This window comes from Zonotrichia albicollis, chromosome W (assembly GCF_047830755.1).
Source record: "Zonotrichia albicollis isolate bZonAlb1 chromosome W, bZonAlb1.hap1, whole genome shotgun sequence".
Lineage (NCBI taxonomy): Eukaryota > Metazoa > Chordata > Aves > Passeriformes > Passerellidae > Zonotrichia > Zonotrichia albicollis.
This window is the reverse complement of record NC_133859.1, coordinates 8367680-8382380: the sequence shown is the minus strand read 5'-3', so window position 1 is coordinate 8382380 and position 14701 is coordinate 8367680. Positions and strand designations below refer to the sequence as shown.

At 33.9% G+C, this 14701-nt stretch overlaps 1 protein-coding gene across 1 annotated transcript; it reads left to right on the top strand.

Annotated features, from left to right (window-relative positions):
• The first annotated feature begins 449 nt into the window (after positions 1–449).
• LOC102074790 (long-chain fatty acid transport protein 2) lies at positions 450–10963 on the top strand. The gene is made up of 7 exons (XM_074531881.1): positions 450–497; positions 1974–2168; positions 3562–3652; positions 5952–6150; positions 6485–6582; positions 8399–8526; positions 10787–10963. Exons 1-7 carry the CDS (start codon positions 450–452, stop codon positions 10961–10963), a joined length of 936 nt encoding a protein of 311 aa, XP_074387982.1.
• Positions 10964–14701: the final 3738 nt, after the last annotated feature.

Sequence of the window (14701 nt, the reverse complement as noted above, 5' to 3'; positions counted from 1 at the left end):
AGGTGAGGTTGCTAACAGGAGTGGATCAGGTACATCAGGAGTTCTGTCAACATCACGTATCTTACTAGATTATGGCCACATATAACATATAACCAGATATTATATGCATATATAACATCTAACCTCTACTGTATCACACAGGTTCATCTGCAATGAAAGAAACCCATGCAGGGTAAGAGGTCTGGTATGGTTCAGGACTAGGACTGAACATGCAGGACTTTTTGGAGTATGCTTTACATGATGCACAGGGTGTCTGCCCTTCCCTCCTTTCACTGAGCATGCCCAGGTCTCACAAACTGAGAAATAGCATGGATTTGGAAACTAGGAGGCACTTGGGGATTTCTCCATGTGTACAGAAACTCTGTGACTGAGTATGTCAAAGAATGTTTTTAAAGAGAACCATGTAACTTTTAAATAAAGACATTTAAAATTCAAGGTAGTGCAGGGAAATGTTGCAGATCACACCTGTTGAACCGGGCGTGAACCAAGATAAGAATGTAAGAATAACAGTTTCTCCTGTTGCTTGTAATCTGTCAAACTCTTGAGTTTTACTTCAAGTCTTACAGTATCACAAAATACATTGGGGAAAAAATCAAAACCCATCATTTCATCCTGAAGACAAAGTGTTGAAGAAGGGACAACATTATGCAAGAAGGAAGTCTCCCAGTCAGCCTCCCAGCTGGTTTAAAATTCAGTTGGATTACATACATGTGACCAAAAACATTTATTCCTTCAGACTTGCCATTAAAATTGCAAAAGAAAACACGTCTGATTAGGCAGAAGCAGGGAATATCAAACTCCAGTTTCACTGCTGTGTTTAACAGTGAGGTTGGGTCATGGCATTACAGTTATCCTGTTGTGGCAAATAATTTATCTGCCATAAAATGCAGTTCTGGATCAAATGATGTTGTCTGCTAATACATAGTTCACAAAACAATTTTATGTGAATGTTTTTGAAAGTCAAAAGTTTGTGACTGCTAAAACATTTCAGTGCAATTACAAGGCAAAGTTCCATCTTTAAATCACCCTAACATTATTTAGAAATCAAACATAATTTTACAGTTTTAAAGATTGGAATAACACTGCAACAAAACCAAACCAACCATTTATTTGATTTGAAGAAACCATTCCTGTTGACCTGAAATAAGTTTATTTTCTGCTGACATATAGCCATAACAGCAACTTAATTACTCAATCCCAACTACATCTCCAAAAAAGTGAGGGCTTCTGAGAGTCTTGACCACAGTCCTATGGACAGAGGGCTGAGCAGTCTGCTCCTATGCCAAAAGCACTTATGCAAGTAAACTTTTGAATAGTTTACCACAATAATTGCATCACTAATATGTAACTAATGACACATTAGCAACTACATTTTGACTGCAGATTTTATTATAATCTGTTGATGAATTAGGATTTAAGATTAAAAATGAACCTAATGAGTTATTATAGCTTTGAGTTATTCTGCTGCTTTTTCAGGTTCCATAAGGAACACGGCAGATGTGAAAAATTTTCTACCAAGTATCATTACAAAAATAATCAACTTTTGTGTATCACAAGTGTTTTCTAAGGCACGATTTTGTTGATACAGGAAAACTTCTCTTTTTGATGGGAAAGGAATTTCCATTCTATGGAAAATGGCACTTCCTTAAAATCCATTTATTTACAGCTAAAATCTTTTAAACTTTTTAATATACATCCTCCTTATAGAGTTCATAAGTAAAACTTCAAAGAATTACAGAAATAAAGTTTTCGCCCTGCAAAAGCCCCTCAACCTCAGATCAAGATTGCTTATGCTTCTCTGTTTTATTTTTTAAAAATCAACAACAACAGCAAAAAACCCCATTCTGTGAAGTATTTTAGTCAAGGTGGCAGTTCGCAAATGAAAATTGTTCTGTTAGAAAGTATTAGGTCAATTTTAGGTATTTAGATCCACTTTTCCCAGCTACAGGATGTTTCTTTTTGTCTGTTCACAGAAAGAAGAGGACAGAGTTCATGAGGTGCGCATTGCCCTTGGAAATGGTATTAGACCTTCTGTATGGAAAGAGTTTCTGATGAGGTTTGGCCCAGTTAAAATATTTGAATTCTATGGGTCCACAGAAGGAAGTCTTAGTTTCCTGAACTATACTAATAAAATAGGAGCTGTGGGCCGTGCTGGCATCTTCTCAAAGGTAAGGCTTATCAAATCAACCAACCAACCAACCAATTAACCATACAATAACTTTAAAAAAATTTAAAAGGCATGGGAAAGGCAGAAATCATAAAGAACAGGAAGGAAGAAAATGCTTCCTTCTTTCCAGATACAATAATAATAATAATTGGTTCATGAAAACAGAAGCCTTATTCTTAGCCACTTCCTTGACTCTATTCTCTGTACATGTATTTTGAAGCCACAGTAAATATACACAATGAGTACATAGAAGCTCGTGTACCCAACTTTTCCCCTAAAATATATTTTAAAAACCCCAAACTGTCTGTATAGAAGTGACTACCCAAAGGACTGAGTAATGACAATTCTTATTAATTGTTTACTAATCATCCTGAAAATCCACATATAATAAATGATGAGGCCAGAAACTAGTTTTGATTTGACTTTTTGTATAAATCAGGAGATAGATATTCCAAAGCAAACGTATACAAATTTGTTCTTTGGCTGCATCTTCACTCATTAAAACAAGCATCACATTTTCTCTGAAATAAGATTAACAATATAAAAAAAATCAAAATTCTCAGCAAACAGAGGAGAAAAATACTAATTTCAAAATATCTAAGCTATACTTTTACAAATACAACCACTGTTTGAACTCTCAGTGTTTCTACCATAAAAACACCCTGACAGTCTCAAATGCTTTTCTAATTTGTACAGTTTCTGTGACTCATGAACATTATACAACAATGAAATAGTATTCAAACAATACTAAAGATTCAGATCAGTTAAGATCAAGACCAGATTAATGACTTCCATATGATTTCTGCTTTATATCTGAGATGCCAAAAATGCCTTGGCATGATGATGATAACAACTCTGCAAGACTTTGAATCTTCTAGCAATCTTAACCACGTGGATGGAGGATTGAGGCAGGAAAGACTAATCAGGTCATTAAGTTGAAAGTTTCCATTTGTACCTGTCTGGTGTAATTTTTGAGATGTCTGTAAATTTATTTTGGAATTTTTTTTTGTCAGAGAATCATCTTGATTTGCATTTCGGCAATATTAGAAATAGATGGCAGTTTTAAAGCAAAACTGACAATTTGATCAAATGCACTTTATCCTTCGTATAAATTATTTGAATCTGACCCTACTCTTAGACAAGGGCTTCTTTTTATCAGTAAAGGATATGGACACTCACCTTTATATGTATACTTAGTGTTGCTTATCATGATATGAACACTTTCTGACAATTGCCTCTTAGAATACAGTCAGTTTATTTCAGGCTATCTCAAGTCTTCAATATTCAGTAGGGACTATTCATTAATTCAAAGCAATTCTTATCCAATCTAGAAAATTAGTAAGAAAATGTGGTTTTAAGTATGCATGTGTGCTTTTTTTCTTTTTTTTTTTTAGTTTCTACATTCTTTTGAGTTGTTGAAATATGATGTCTGGAAACAAGAACTTATAAAAGATGAAAATGGAAGGTGTAAGAAAGCACCCATAGGTAAGGAAAAATATTAGTTATCTGTTAACTAATAGATAACTCAATTTAGAGGATGAAATTTCTGTAAGCAACAGATTTTTGACATACACCTAGAACTTGAAAATAGAAAAAATAGGAAAATAGATCCAAACAGGGATCTGTTGCTAATATATGCAATAATATATACAATATTATACAAATATTTATAAAATAACCCAAAATAAAAAATTACAATCATATAAGAACATTAGTAATATTTGGGGCCCATAATATTTTTATTCTCACTTGAGAAGAACTTGTTCCTATTCTTGGAAAAATCAGATTTTTTAGTGCTTCTTTTTTTTTTTAATAAAAAACAAAAGATACAGTAATTCCCAGCTATGTTGTGCTCTGAGGCCAGATGTTTAAAGATGCTTTCTAAGTTTCAGATTTAAAATTCTGATGAAGAACAGAAAAATTTCAAATTGTGGATCATATTTTTACGATTAGTGACAAAACCAGATTGATCATTTTAGTACCTAGAGTTGCACAGACTTCCCAAAATCCTACTTAAAAACACAACCACTATTTAAACTCTCTGTGTTTCTACCATAAAAAAATGGAATACTCCACCCTAAAGAGTTGAAGCTCCCAGACTGAAAATAAGGTAGCCTCCTAGCTGAGAATATCCTTGAGAAAAATCCCCAAAACTGAGTCTTACCAAAGACAGCACTGCATTTATCAAAGCCACATCAAATATTCATGTGCCTGTGTACACATGCACGAATCCATCTGTGTCAAAGTTATCAGTTGTGGGGAAAAAGGTCTTTAACATCATTGGTTTTAGTATGTAGATTTAATTATCATAGAGATAAAAATCCTGAAGGTAGAAGAGGGACTTGTACAGAAGACCTAAATGATAGCAGGTTATGATTATGTCAGATCTCAATGACACACAGTAGTACTGGTCATCAAATCAACAATTATTATTGCTTATATTTGATAATATAACATTTATAATATAATATCATATCATATTTTATTCTATGGTAGTAGTACTGGAAAAAAAAAGTAGCCATCTTCTATTTTTTCTGATAAAATATTATTTGCTGACAATATCCAAATAAAGGAAAAGATTTTTTTTTTCTTGAAAAGATCTTTCTTCCTCACTACAGTCATATTAGAAAGTGCACAAAAAATTATTGCCGTCTCAGTGAAATTGATAAAATTCCCAGTTTCATGACACAACTAGAAAAATTTTGCAGATTACACATATTTTTTAGGCAACTCTGAAGCTGTCACTGAATGCAATGTGAGATAGTAATGACAGTAAATTCACAAAATGGACTGGAGAATCCTTCTGTAAAAGTGACTTGGGGTTAGAGCAACTCCGTTTTGTTTGGTTGTTCTTTTGTTATAAATTATGCATGGCATTTGCAGCAATGCCAGCTCCTCTTCTGAAAGGTAGTATGAGCTTTCATTCCATTTTTCATATGGAGTGTTCAAAAAAATGAAGAGGATTAAATTTAGGATGCAGAAATACAGCTATGAAGAAAATTATTTGTTGGAAAACATCTCCTTACATCTTCTGAAGGAGTAAAATAAAAGTTTTTCGAAGACGGAATTATCTTTAAATCTCAGGAGCACATTGAGAACAAAGCCAGCAGTTATCACAGATAAAGAATAATAAGAAACATGTTTAAAGGACATTCTGAATCAATTCCAGTGCAGGCAATGGAAGTTTTGTCCTTGTTATAAATAGGACTTAGGCAGCAACAAGGAATGATGCCCAGTAGGGATTTGCTTCAGACCCCAGAGACCCCCTGATGATCAGGGGCACACATTGTGGATTACAACTTGTTTTGTCACACCAGCACACCAGTGCTAAGGCAGTAGCATCTCTATCCTCTGGAAAACCTCAAAGCCCTCAAAAATCTTAGATACTATATATTTTGCCTCTACACATGTTGTTTGACTACCATCACCCTTTTCTAACAACATAAAGATAAATCATCTTTTCAATGGGTAAATGCTTTTACCAGGTAAGTGATGTACAACACACTCCAAAGATCTCTTCCCTGTGGTCCAAATTTTTGGAAGAGAAGGAAGCAAAATTATGTTCCCTTTTCCACTCCCCCATTTCTTCTGTTCAGGGAAGAACTAAGGTAATGTAGCAATAAGACACATAAAACTGACGTGGCTTTCCAAAGGATTTTTAATATGATAATTTATGCTCTTAATAGCTCACTCTATATATGTTTATACATATGTCTCTCTCTCTCTCTCTCTATATATATATATATAGATGTCTATATATGTTTCCCCTTTTCATGGCCTGCAGGTAAACCTGGTCTTCTAGTTTTTCAAGTTACTGAGGATAGCCCATTTTCTGGATATGTTGGAAATAAAGAAGCCTCGGAGAAGAAACTCCTGCGTAATGTGTTTGTGGAAGGAGATGTGTATCTTGACACAGGGGACCTCCTAGTGATGGATGAGGATGGGTTCCTCTACTTGACTGACCGGGTGGGAGACACTTTCAGGTACAGCACAAAGTTAAGAGTAAATCCATGGAAGAAATCACACATATGCATGCCTGGATGACACAGGTCAGACTCAAACATGATGAATGTCAACTTTGTTTAAACAAAATCACTAAGGATAGGAATCAAGTCCACCAAAGTGCAGTCCAACATACTGGAATTTTTCAAATTTGGCACTTCTTGTATCACTGGGTATTCAAATATGATGGCACTAAACCAGAAAATGATTCTTCAGTTAAGAATGTAGCCCATGTTAAAAGTGGTCCTCTGCCATGTATAGAATAAAACATGTATTAGCTAATATCTATATTAATATAAGAAATATTTTCAACAGGTGGAAAGAAGAAAATGTTGCTACTTTAGAAGTTGCAGACGTCATTGGTATGATGGATTTTGTCCAAGAAGTTAACGTTTATGGTGTAAGCGTAAAAAGTAAGACATTTCCTATAGTTTGAGAACATAAAATGAAGAGAGTAATTTCTTACTGTAACTTTTCTGTTCTTGCAACTGCATGCACAAGTACACGTAAGGATATAAGAAGTTTCAGAGTGGCAATTCAGACTTTTCTACAGTTTTTGAAATTTCAGTTACAGTAAAATGCTGCATTTAATAAACATGACATGCTGAAATTTTGTAATGAATGGAAGAAAAATTTGGATAAATTAAAAATTTTAACAGAAGTGAGAAATATGAAGCGAGACATACAAAGTTATGAACTACGCAAGACTTAGGCTACAGGCTTTCATCTGAAAAATGGTAAGATACAGTATATTAAAAGATAACGTCTGAAACCACTATCTTATGAGTACTGTCCAAGAACACATATTTTTTTTTTGTAATTGGAATGTTCTCAATCATATATGATGCTTCATAAAAATATAAAATATCATGCTGAAAAGCTGTAGGAAACCAAATTACAAAATTTAAAAAATTCTCAGAAGATGAAGCCATTGAAGAAACAGGTTGAGGAAGACAGACATTTTGTGGTGCTGAGTAACTGTTCATTATTTCCTTTGGAGGCAAATAAAGTCTTAGTATTAAAAGAAACTAGTCACATGAAGAAGAAGCTGTCAAGAGAAAGCACTCAGAGATGGGAAACACAATGGGTTCAAGGAAAGAGGATACATAAAAATAAAATTAAAAGGCCATCATCTGAATGGTTGATCAGCAGGTGGCAGTCATGCAGTGCATGCAAATAAAACTGTGGTCTAATATTCAAAGCATCTCTCATTATCATCTGCAGTTGGAGCTGATGGGGGCTCCTCGAAAGGGTTATTGCTACCTCAGGCAGTAAATAGCACATAAAAAAATGCCTCAAGATTCACATCAAGTTTTGCTTGCAGTGTCAATAACATCTAGACAGCATGGTCTTTCATATTTCTGTATTGACTTGAGTCTCAAATATTGCCATAACAAACTTCACAGCATATCACCAGTTCAGTAACAGCAGATTCATTTTCAGGAAAAGGAATACCCATATTTTTTCTTTCCAGTGCCTATAGGCAGATCTCAAGGCTGCTCATTTTTTCTGAACAGATTTAACTGTGGCAGTTGATTTCTTACAACTCAGATATTTTCTCCTCTTAATTTTTTTTTCTTGTGTTTCAATAAATAGAATGCAGGAACTATGTCTGGTACATAATTTTGAAAAGGGTTTTGTTTCAGTTTGCATGTCAAACATAATTTGATGCCTGTAATTTACTAGGAATCACTTACCTTTTTTGTCACAAATTTGTCTGTGGGACAGAGTACAAAGCACTCAGCACTACCTTTACAGTGTACAATAGGCATTTAACTTTATATAGAACAAGTACAGTCTTATACATGTTTATATCTATTAGTCTTTGTGTGGGTGTATTTAGGTTCTCTTTTTAATTAATGCTCCCTCTGATTTAATTAGTCATTATATTACCAGTGTTCAGGTAGGAATAAAACCTAGCAGGCAGTTCCAGCTACAGAGAATTCCCAATAAAAAGACATCAGTGACATTTTTTTAATTGAATAATCTCACTGAAAGTAACTTTTAAAGTTCTCAAATATCATGTATAAATAAAATAAGTAAAGTAATAAAATATCATAAACCTAATTAATAAAATATCATATACTTTATACTCAGTGATATCTGAGAAAACAAGATGATATATCACAATATCAATTTACTTGTTCTAAATATTATTGAATACCCCCAAATGTTACAAAACATTCATATATGCTCTTACTTGTCATACTATTTTTCAAATTTTTTTAGATTATGAAGGAAGAACAGGGATGGCAGCTATTGTGCTTAAACGTTACCACAACTTTAATGGAGACAGACTTTATAAGCATGTTGAGGCCTTCCTTCCAAGTTATGCCCAACCACGCTTTGTGAGAATCGTGATAAGACAATAAGGTGTCTGCCACTTGTATTTATCTTCTGTCTGACTTGAAAATTGGTCACTTCAACCATGGAATGCAGAATGCATTTTACAAACAGTTTAAATAATTGAAAACAAAAGGAAATAGTGCCCTAAATTACTGTTCCTATGATTGTTAGTAAGATGAATTTTTGCAAATATATGATGAATTATGTTTCTGTTTTGTGTTATGGATCCATCCATACCTAAGAATCCTAGATGGGACTAGTAACTTTGCTGTTAGATTTTACTTCAAAGTTCTTTAACCAGTGTCTTCTTCTAGTCAATAGAAGACTAAGCAAACATATGTGTAGCCTTACTCATAAGAGTTCTTCTTATAACAGGGTGGCATGATCCATTTCAAACCTTTTCCTGATGTGGCTGTCCTTGAAGTGATTATTATCCACTATTACTGACAAGGCTCCAAAGAACTACTGAGTTATTTACAACAGATAATAAAATTTTTATGGAGATTTCCTAATGTGAGAATTAAAATGCATTCACATGTTTCAAAGAACAAAAGCAGAACTGGGATACAATTCTTTTTTTAACATCCACCTTAAAATACAAGGATTGTACCCCTTGTGAACACCCCAGAGGCTGATCTGCCACCAAGCAGGAGAGCATGAACTGCAGAGGGTAGGAAAAGGCTCCACATTGCATCATCTCAAAGTTTGTAGCTCACAGTTTTCTGCTGCTAGGGGATGCTGAGAGGCAGTTTTACTTTTCCTAAATACTGAAAAATAGTCAAAACGGTTTAAATTGAAGAATTTATAGATTGAGAAAACCTTTTTTTTTTCACTAACAGATTACTGTACTAAGTAAATGTAAATTCACATGCAGTAAGCATAGGTTATATTATCTGTGGGCCTTCAGGACATATCTGGTTTCTTCTGGGAAAAGCTTTTGGAACAGATCTGTCTTTAGAGTTCCACTAGATTGAGCAAACATATACAGTGCTCTAAGGTTTATATGTGTGGAAACAACCTGTTTGCATTTATTTGTTCTCTGACTAAATCTTTTTTTAGGTAGCTGAGGAGGAGTCAAAGTAAACAAAGTTTCTAGCAGTACTAATTAACTGATATTTACATGTGTGCAAATTTTTATTAAAGGAAATAACTTCAATTTAAAAAAATCAAAATGAGAAAAAATTGTTGTTGCTTTATGAAATGTCTTAGGGGAGTATAGCAGCATACTTCAGTATATGCTGAACTCACAATTTTCTGTTTGGAAGAAAATTTATTCCCTTTTCTAGGTCCTGAGAAAGAGGTCACCCTAATCAACAGTGAGAAATACTTGAAATTCTCATGAAATATTGGATTAAAACCAAAATCATTCTTGAAAAATTTTCAGTAGTCCTTATGTAGGCTTTTTCTAATATAACTTGCAATTATGGTTGACTGGTTTTGTGCAAATCAGACAGACTGATTTTCTGTTCTCAGTATCTTCCACTTGATTCTAAAAGAATAGCAGAGGCACGGGGACAAGGATGCAAAAAACCAGGGGACTCCAGGGCTCTGTTATGTTTTCCACCTGAGTTTTTTTAACTTCCTTCCAACAAGAACTAAAAAGTGGACCTTTTCAGCATGGGAACTAAAACGAAATGTTCACTGTATTGAAAACACGTACAAGTAATAACAATGCTTGAGAACAGTCTGTTTTAAACTTTTCTCTACATGTAAACAGCATTTGAAAGGCGAATTATTTATATACTACTTCTGCTCAAATACCCCAACCACTGTGTGCAGAACAACTTGTTCGTGAATTGGCATTTTAATAATTGCTGTATAGAAACTCCTTATGCAGGCAAATAAGACAAGAGGGCATTTAACATTGTCGGGTTTAATGTTTTAAATTAAGTTTAGCAGTAGGAAATCAGAAGAGAGCCAATACCACAAAATCAGTCAGCTCTTTGCAGAGTGAAGCAATTGTTCCATACTCCACTGATTTTGTGGTGGACTGCCCTAAGGAAAGTTAAAAGAAAATTGCATATATTGAAACAGAAACTTGCTATCTTGTGTGTTGCTTTAGCAGGAAAATTAATAAGAAAAAAATATTGATTTAGATTTAGATTTAGATTTAGATTTAGATTTCACTGCACTTGTGAATCTGATAATTGTTTAACTGAAGAAATTATATAGTAAATTGTAAGATCTATTTTATTCAGTAAGTACATCATAATTTCACTCATATAGACTGAAATGGAATATTGCATCTTATTTGAATTATTTCTTTCATAGGATGTTATGCAAACTGCTGCAACTTTCAAGCATCAGAAAACACATCTGGCAAATGAAGGATTTAATCCAGAAATTATATCTGAACCCCTGTATTTCATGTATGAACCTGCACATTCTTATATTCCTTTGACAAGAGAGAAATACCAGAAGGTGGTTTCTGGTGAAATACATCTATAAAGCATAGAAATAAAATTATAATACAGAAAATTTCAGATATATTCCTGAAACCATTTCAGGAGGCGTCACTATGCAGTATTTGTTTTAAAAACACAAGGTATTCAAATTAATCTTATGGTATTAAAATTGGTCGCTTCCAAAGATATAGACACAATATTTATGTGCATTGTGTGGGCTGCACTGCATCTGCTCATATAATTTCCTCACACATGGGCTTACATATGCAAATTTTTATTTCACATTTCTCACTGATTCAAATTATTTTACATTTCTCACTGATTCAAATTATTTTTGTCTGAGCCACCATTATCTTAACCTAGCTGAATATTTTACACACATACATTTTATTCTGACTCTGCTTTTAAAATTAATAAATAATTAGATCAATAATGTCCTAGGCATTAATAAAGTGAGCCATCAGAAACATAAGCAAAATACTGCACAAGCACTGTATGTAGACCTGAGTTCAATGTTTGACAATTATACAATGTAATATTTAATTGTATTATTTTATGTGATGCTCTACTTCAGACTTCTATGGAAAATAAACATTCAGTGATGAAATATATTTGTAGTATTTAGTGTACATTATTTTCCACAATTTACACCAGAACACAGATTATTTGCAAAAATTCACACTCGATGGTACATTATCTCTTTTTTAACTTACCAGTTGCCATATTCCTGAAGCTGAATTCTCATGAAAATGGGACAAAATTTACTATAGCTTCTAGGTTTTACTGGAAGTGAACATCTAGAAACTCTTAAAAGGAGCTAGAAAGTTTCAAAGGCAGAATCAAATCAGAGAATATAACATTAGCATACCTGCTGGATGTACTTTCCTTGAGTATACCTATCTGGTTTCATTTAAAAATCAAACAGGTCTTCACTTACATGAGGGAAAACCTCCCTCCTGTACAATTCCCTGAACTCGTGTGACCTTTTGCCCGGATTAATAAAATACCTGTACAATAAAGCTAATGCTCATCCCAGTTAGAGCCTTACAGACTTGCATGATTTCCCCAAGCATAAGACTTATTTTTTCTCAGTTTTCAGTATGTGCTATTACTACCATGCTAACTCCGCTACCTCTGCCATAATGCAGTGATGCATGGCAACTGACCCAAACACCTTTGGTGCCTTGTAGAGCACAGGACACCAGCAGCCCCACACCACAGGAGCCCATGACCTAAAGTAAGGAACAATTTAACTAACAAAGGAACTGTGTTATGATCACAGAGGTCCAAACCCCTTGGTGACACCATGTATCTCTCAAGATCCTCTGCCATTCCACATCACAGAAGTGTGTGTGACAGAAGCAGATGCGGCTTGAGGTCTGGAAGGCAGTAGGTGTGGGCAGAACTGGACAGATGGCATCCAGTACACCAGACACACCTAGGGCACACCAACATCTCCTATGAGACACAGGAGCTTGGAGTGAGAGAAGCAGACATGTAAATAAAAATATTTACTTTTAAGAATTGTCTATTTATTGGACTAGGAAGAGTACTGAACATAATACAGGTTTGAGGAAGGCCCGAGGAATTTCAATGGTTTGAATCCATTATGGGACTCTATAGCACCCCAAAAAATCTCCCTTCACTAAGACAGTAAACTTCTGATGTCCTGCCCAGTTTCTGGGAATCCTATTATCAAGAAAGGAAGGGATTGGTCATTCATGACTGTTGAATATAGTAGTTTCTCCAACTACTTCTACTTTGGTCTTCTAACACATGAAACAATAGTGCTCACCTAGAACTCTTCTTACAAGCTGACACAATATTTCCAAAATGTCAATAATTTTCAAAACATGACAGAATATTGAGACAGCTGTGAATTGGCTATAAATAAAATACTTGTATTTTTCCTACCATCTAAAGGTTTATATAACTATGCATACATGTAACACTTAAACATGCAGAACATTAAATTTTATGAGGATAAAATATAACTTCTATATAACTGCTGTTACCAATACACTTGATTAAGTTTGTAACATTTACAAAGCTCCAAAAGTCTCAGAAAAAAGTGTCGTTTTCTCCCTTTATTTGTATTAAGAAGATGTCCTACAAACTACTGTCTTACTGCCACTTATTTCTTCTTTTCTCCTTCACCCTTTTACTCTCTACACTTAATTACTTCCCAATATTCATTCTTCAGAAAAGGTTAAAATAGAGCACAAGACAATGATCACATTTACGAGGATCTAAGCAGGAGATGGTTGAGGAATGGGTCTCTTACACCACAAAATTACTGTGGTTTCAAGATCCATATGAAATGTCCCATGCATGTGCAGAGAAGGATGACTACCTATTAACTCTTAAGCATCTAAATCCTTTTCTTCCTCACCTCTTGTTATCAGTTATTTTTTGAGCTTTCAAAAGTAGTTTCCTCTAATTTTCACGGAGCAGAGAAAAAGGATATGAGAAGAAAACTAAGAAAGTGAACAACTACTTTTGCTACAGAATGTTAAAAAAGTAACATTTTAGAATATAACCCAGTTATACCAGTTAATAAAGTGGTCTTCCATATAGAAGACACAATTGGAGAAATCAATGTGAGGGAAGAAAAAGAGCAGCAACATTAAATGAAATATGGCTTTAATGCTGATCATGTACTTACAAGGCTCTCCAAGTTTACAACTCAATCCTATGAGCAGCTATTCCTCTCTGGAAGGGCAAACTTTTTTAATGTTAAAGTCCTAGATCAAATGTTCCACAAAGCAGAATGCAGATTTTGCCTGCTAGGCTCCTATATTACTCTATTTTGAGCCAAGACACAGAAGTAAGTTTTCATATTTGACAGCTACTAAAAAATGAATTGGGATACTATTCTCCACATACTATAATAAGTATAATGTTATATATTTACTATATACTGTATAATACTAAATTTAAATTATCAGCTGACACTTCAAAATTTATGATTTTTCAAAAGAAACACAAACAATCAACAATCTCTTACATCCAAAATGTGTTATTTAAGACAAGTTCTTTCTTTTCCCTCAAAAATTTGAAGTATCTCACTTCTCTGGTGCTTATGCTACTAAAAAAGCATTGTAGTTCCCTAAGGTATATTAGTCAGGTTCAGAGTTAATGCAAATATATATATATGTACTATTGTATTATCTGGATATTAAAAGGATTAATGTCTCAAACCCCCTCAAAATGAGTTGTTTTTTTTTTTTTACATTAACAAAGCATTTCAGTATTTGGTGTATGTTTCTTTGCTACAGTGAGATTCTATAAGGAAATTTTTCAGTTTTATTCAATCATATTTTTTAAAAAAACTTCACTCTGAATTTCACTAAAGGAAAATAAACTCCTTTATATTTCCTTATCAAGTCATACCGTGCTCCAGGGAACCAAATTGTTTTGAAGGGAAATTGAGCACAATAATTACAGCACAATAAATAATTATTGGCACTATGGTATGAGTTTATGAGTTCTACATATGTCAAGAATAAAATAGATTCCAGGTAATGGCATCTAACAAGAAGCCAAATAACAGATGCATTTCTTGCTATACTTTGGGGCTTTATTACTTAAAAACAAATACCACTACATTTAAAATATAAGAGCTTTTAGAGACTTTTAGAGATAGTCTTTATTACCTCTTTATAAAGGTTTCTTCACAATATGAATTTTCCACTTGGAATTATGTTATGTTAGCAGTTTCAATCTCATAATAGCATACAATTTTCCCCAGACTTTTTGTCTTATTCGGTGTGGCACGTGG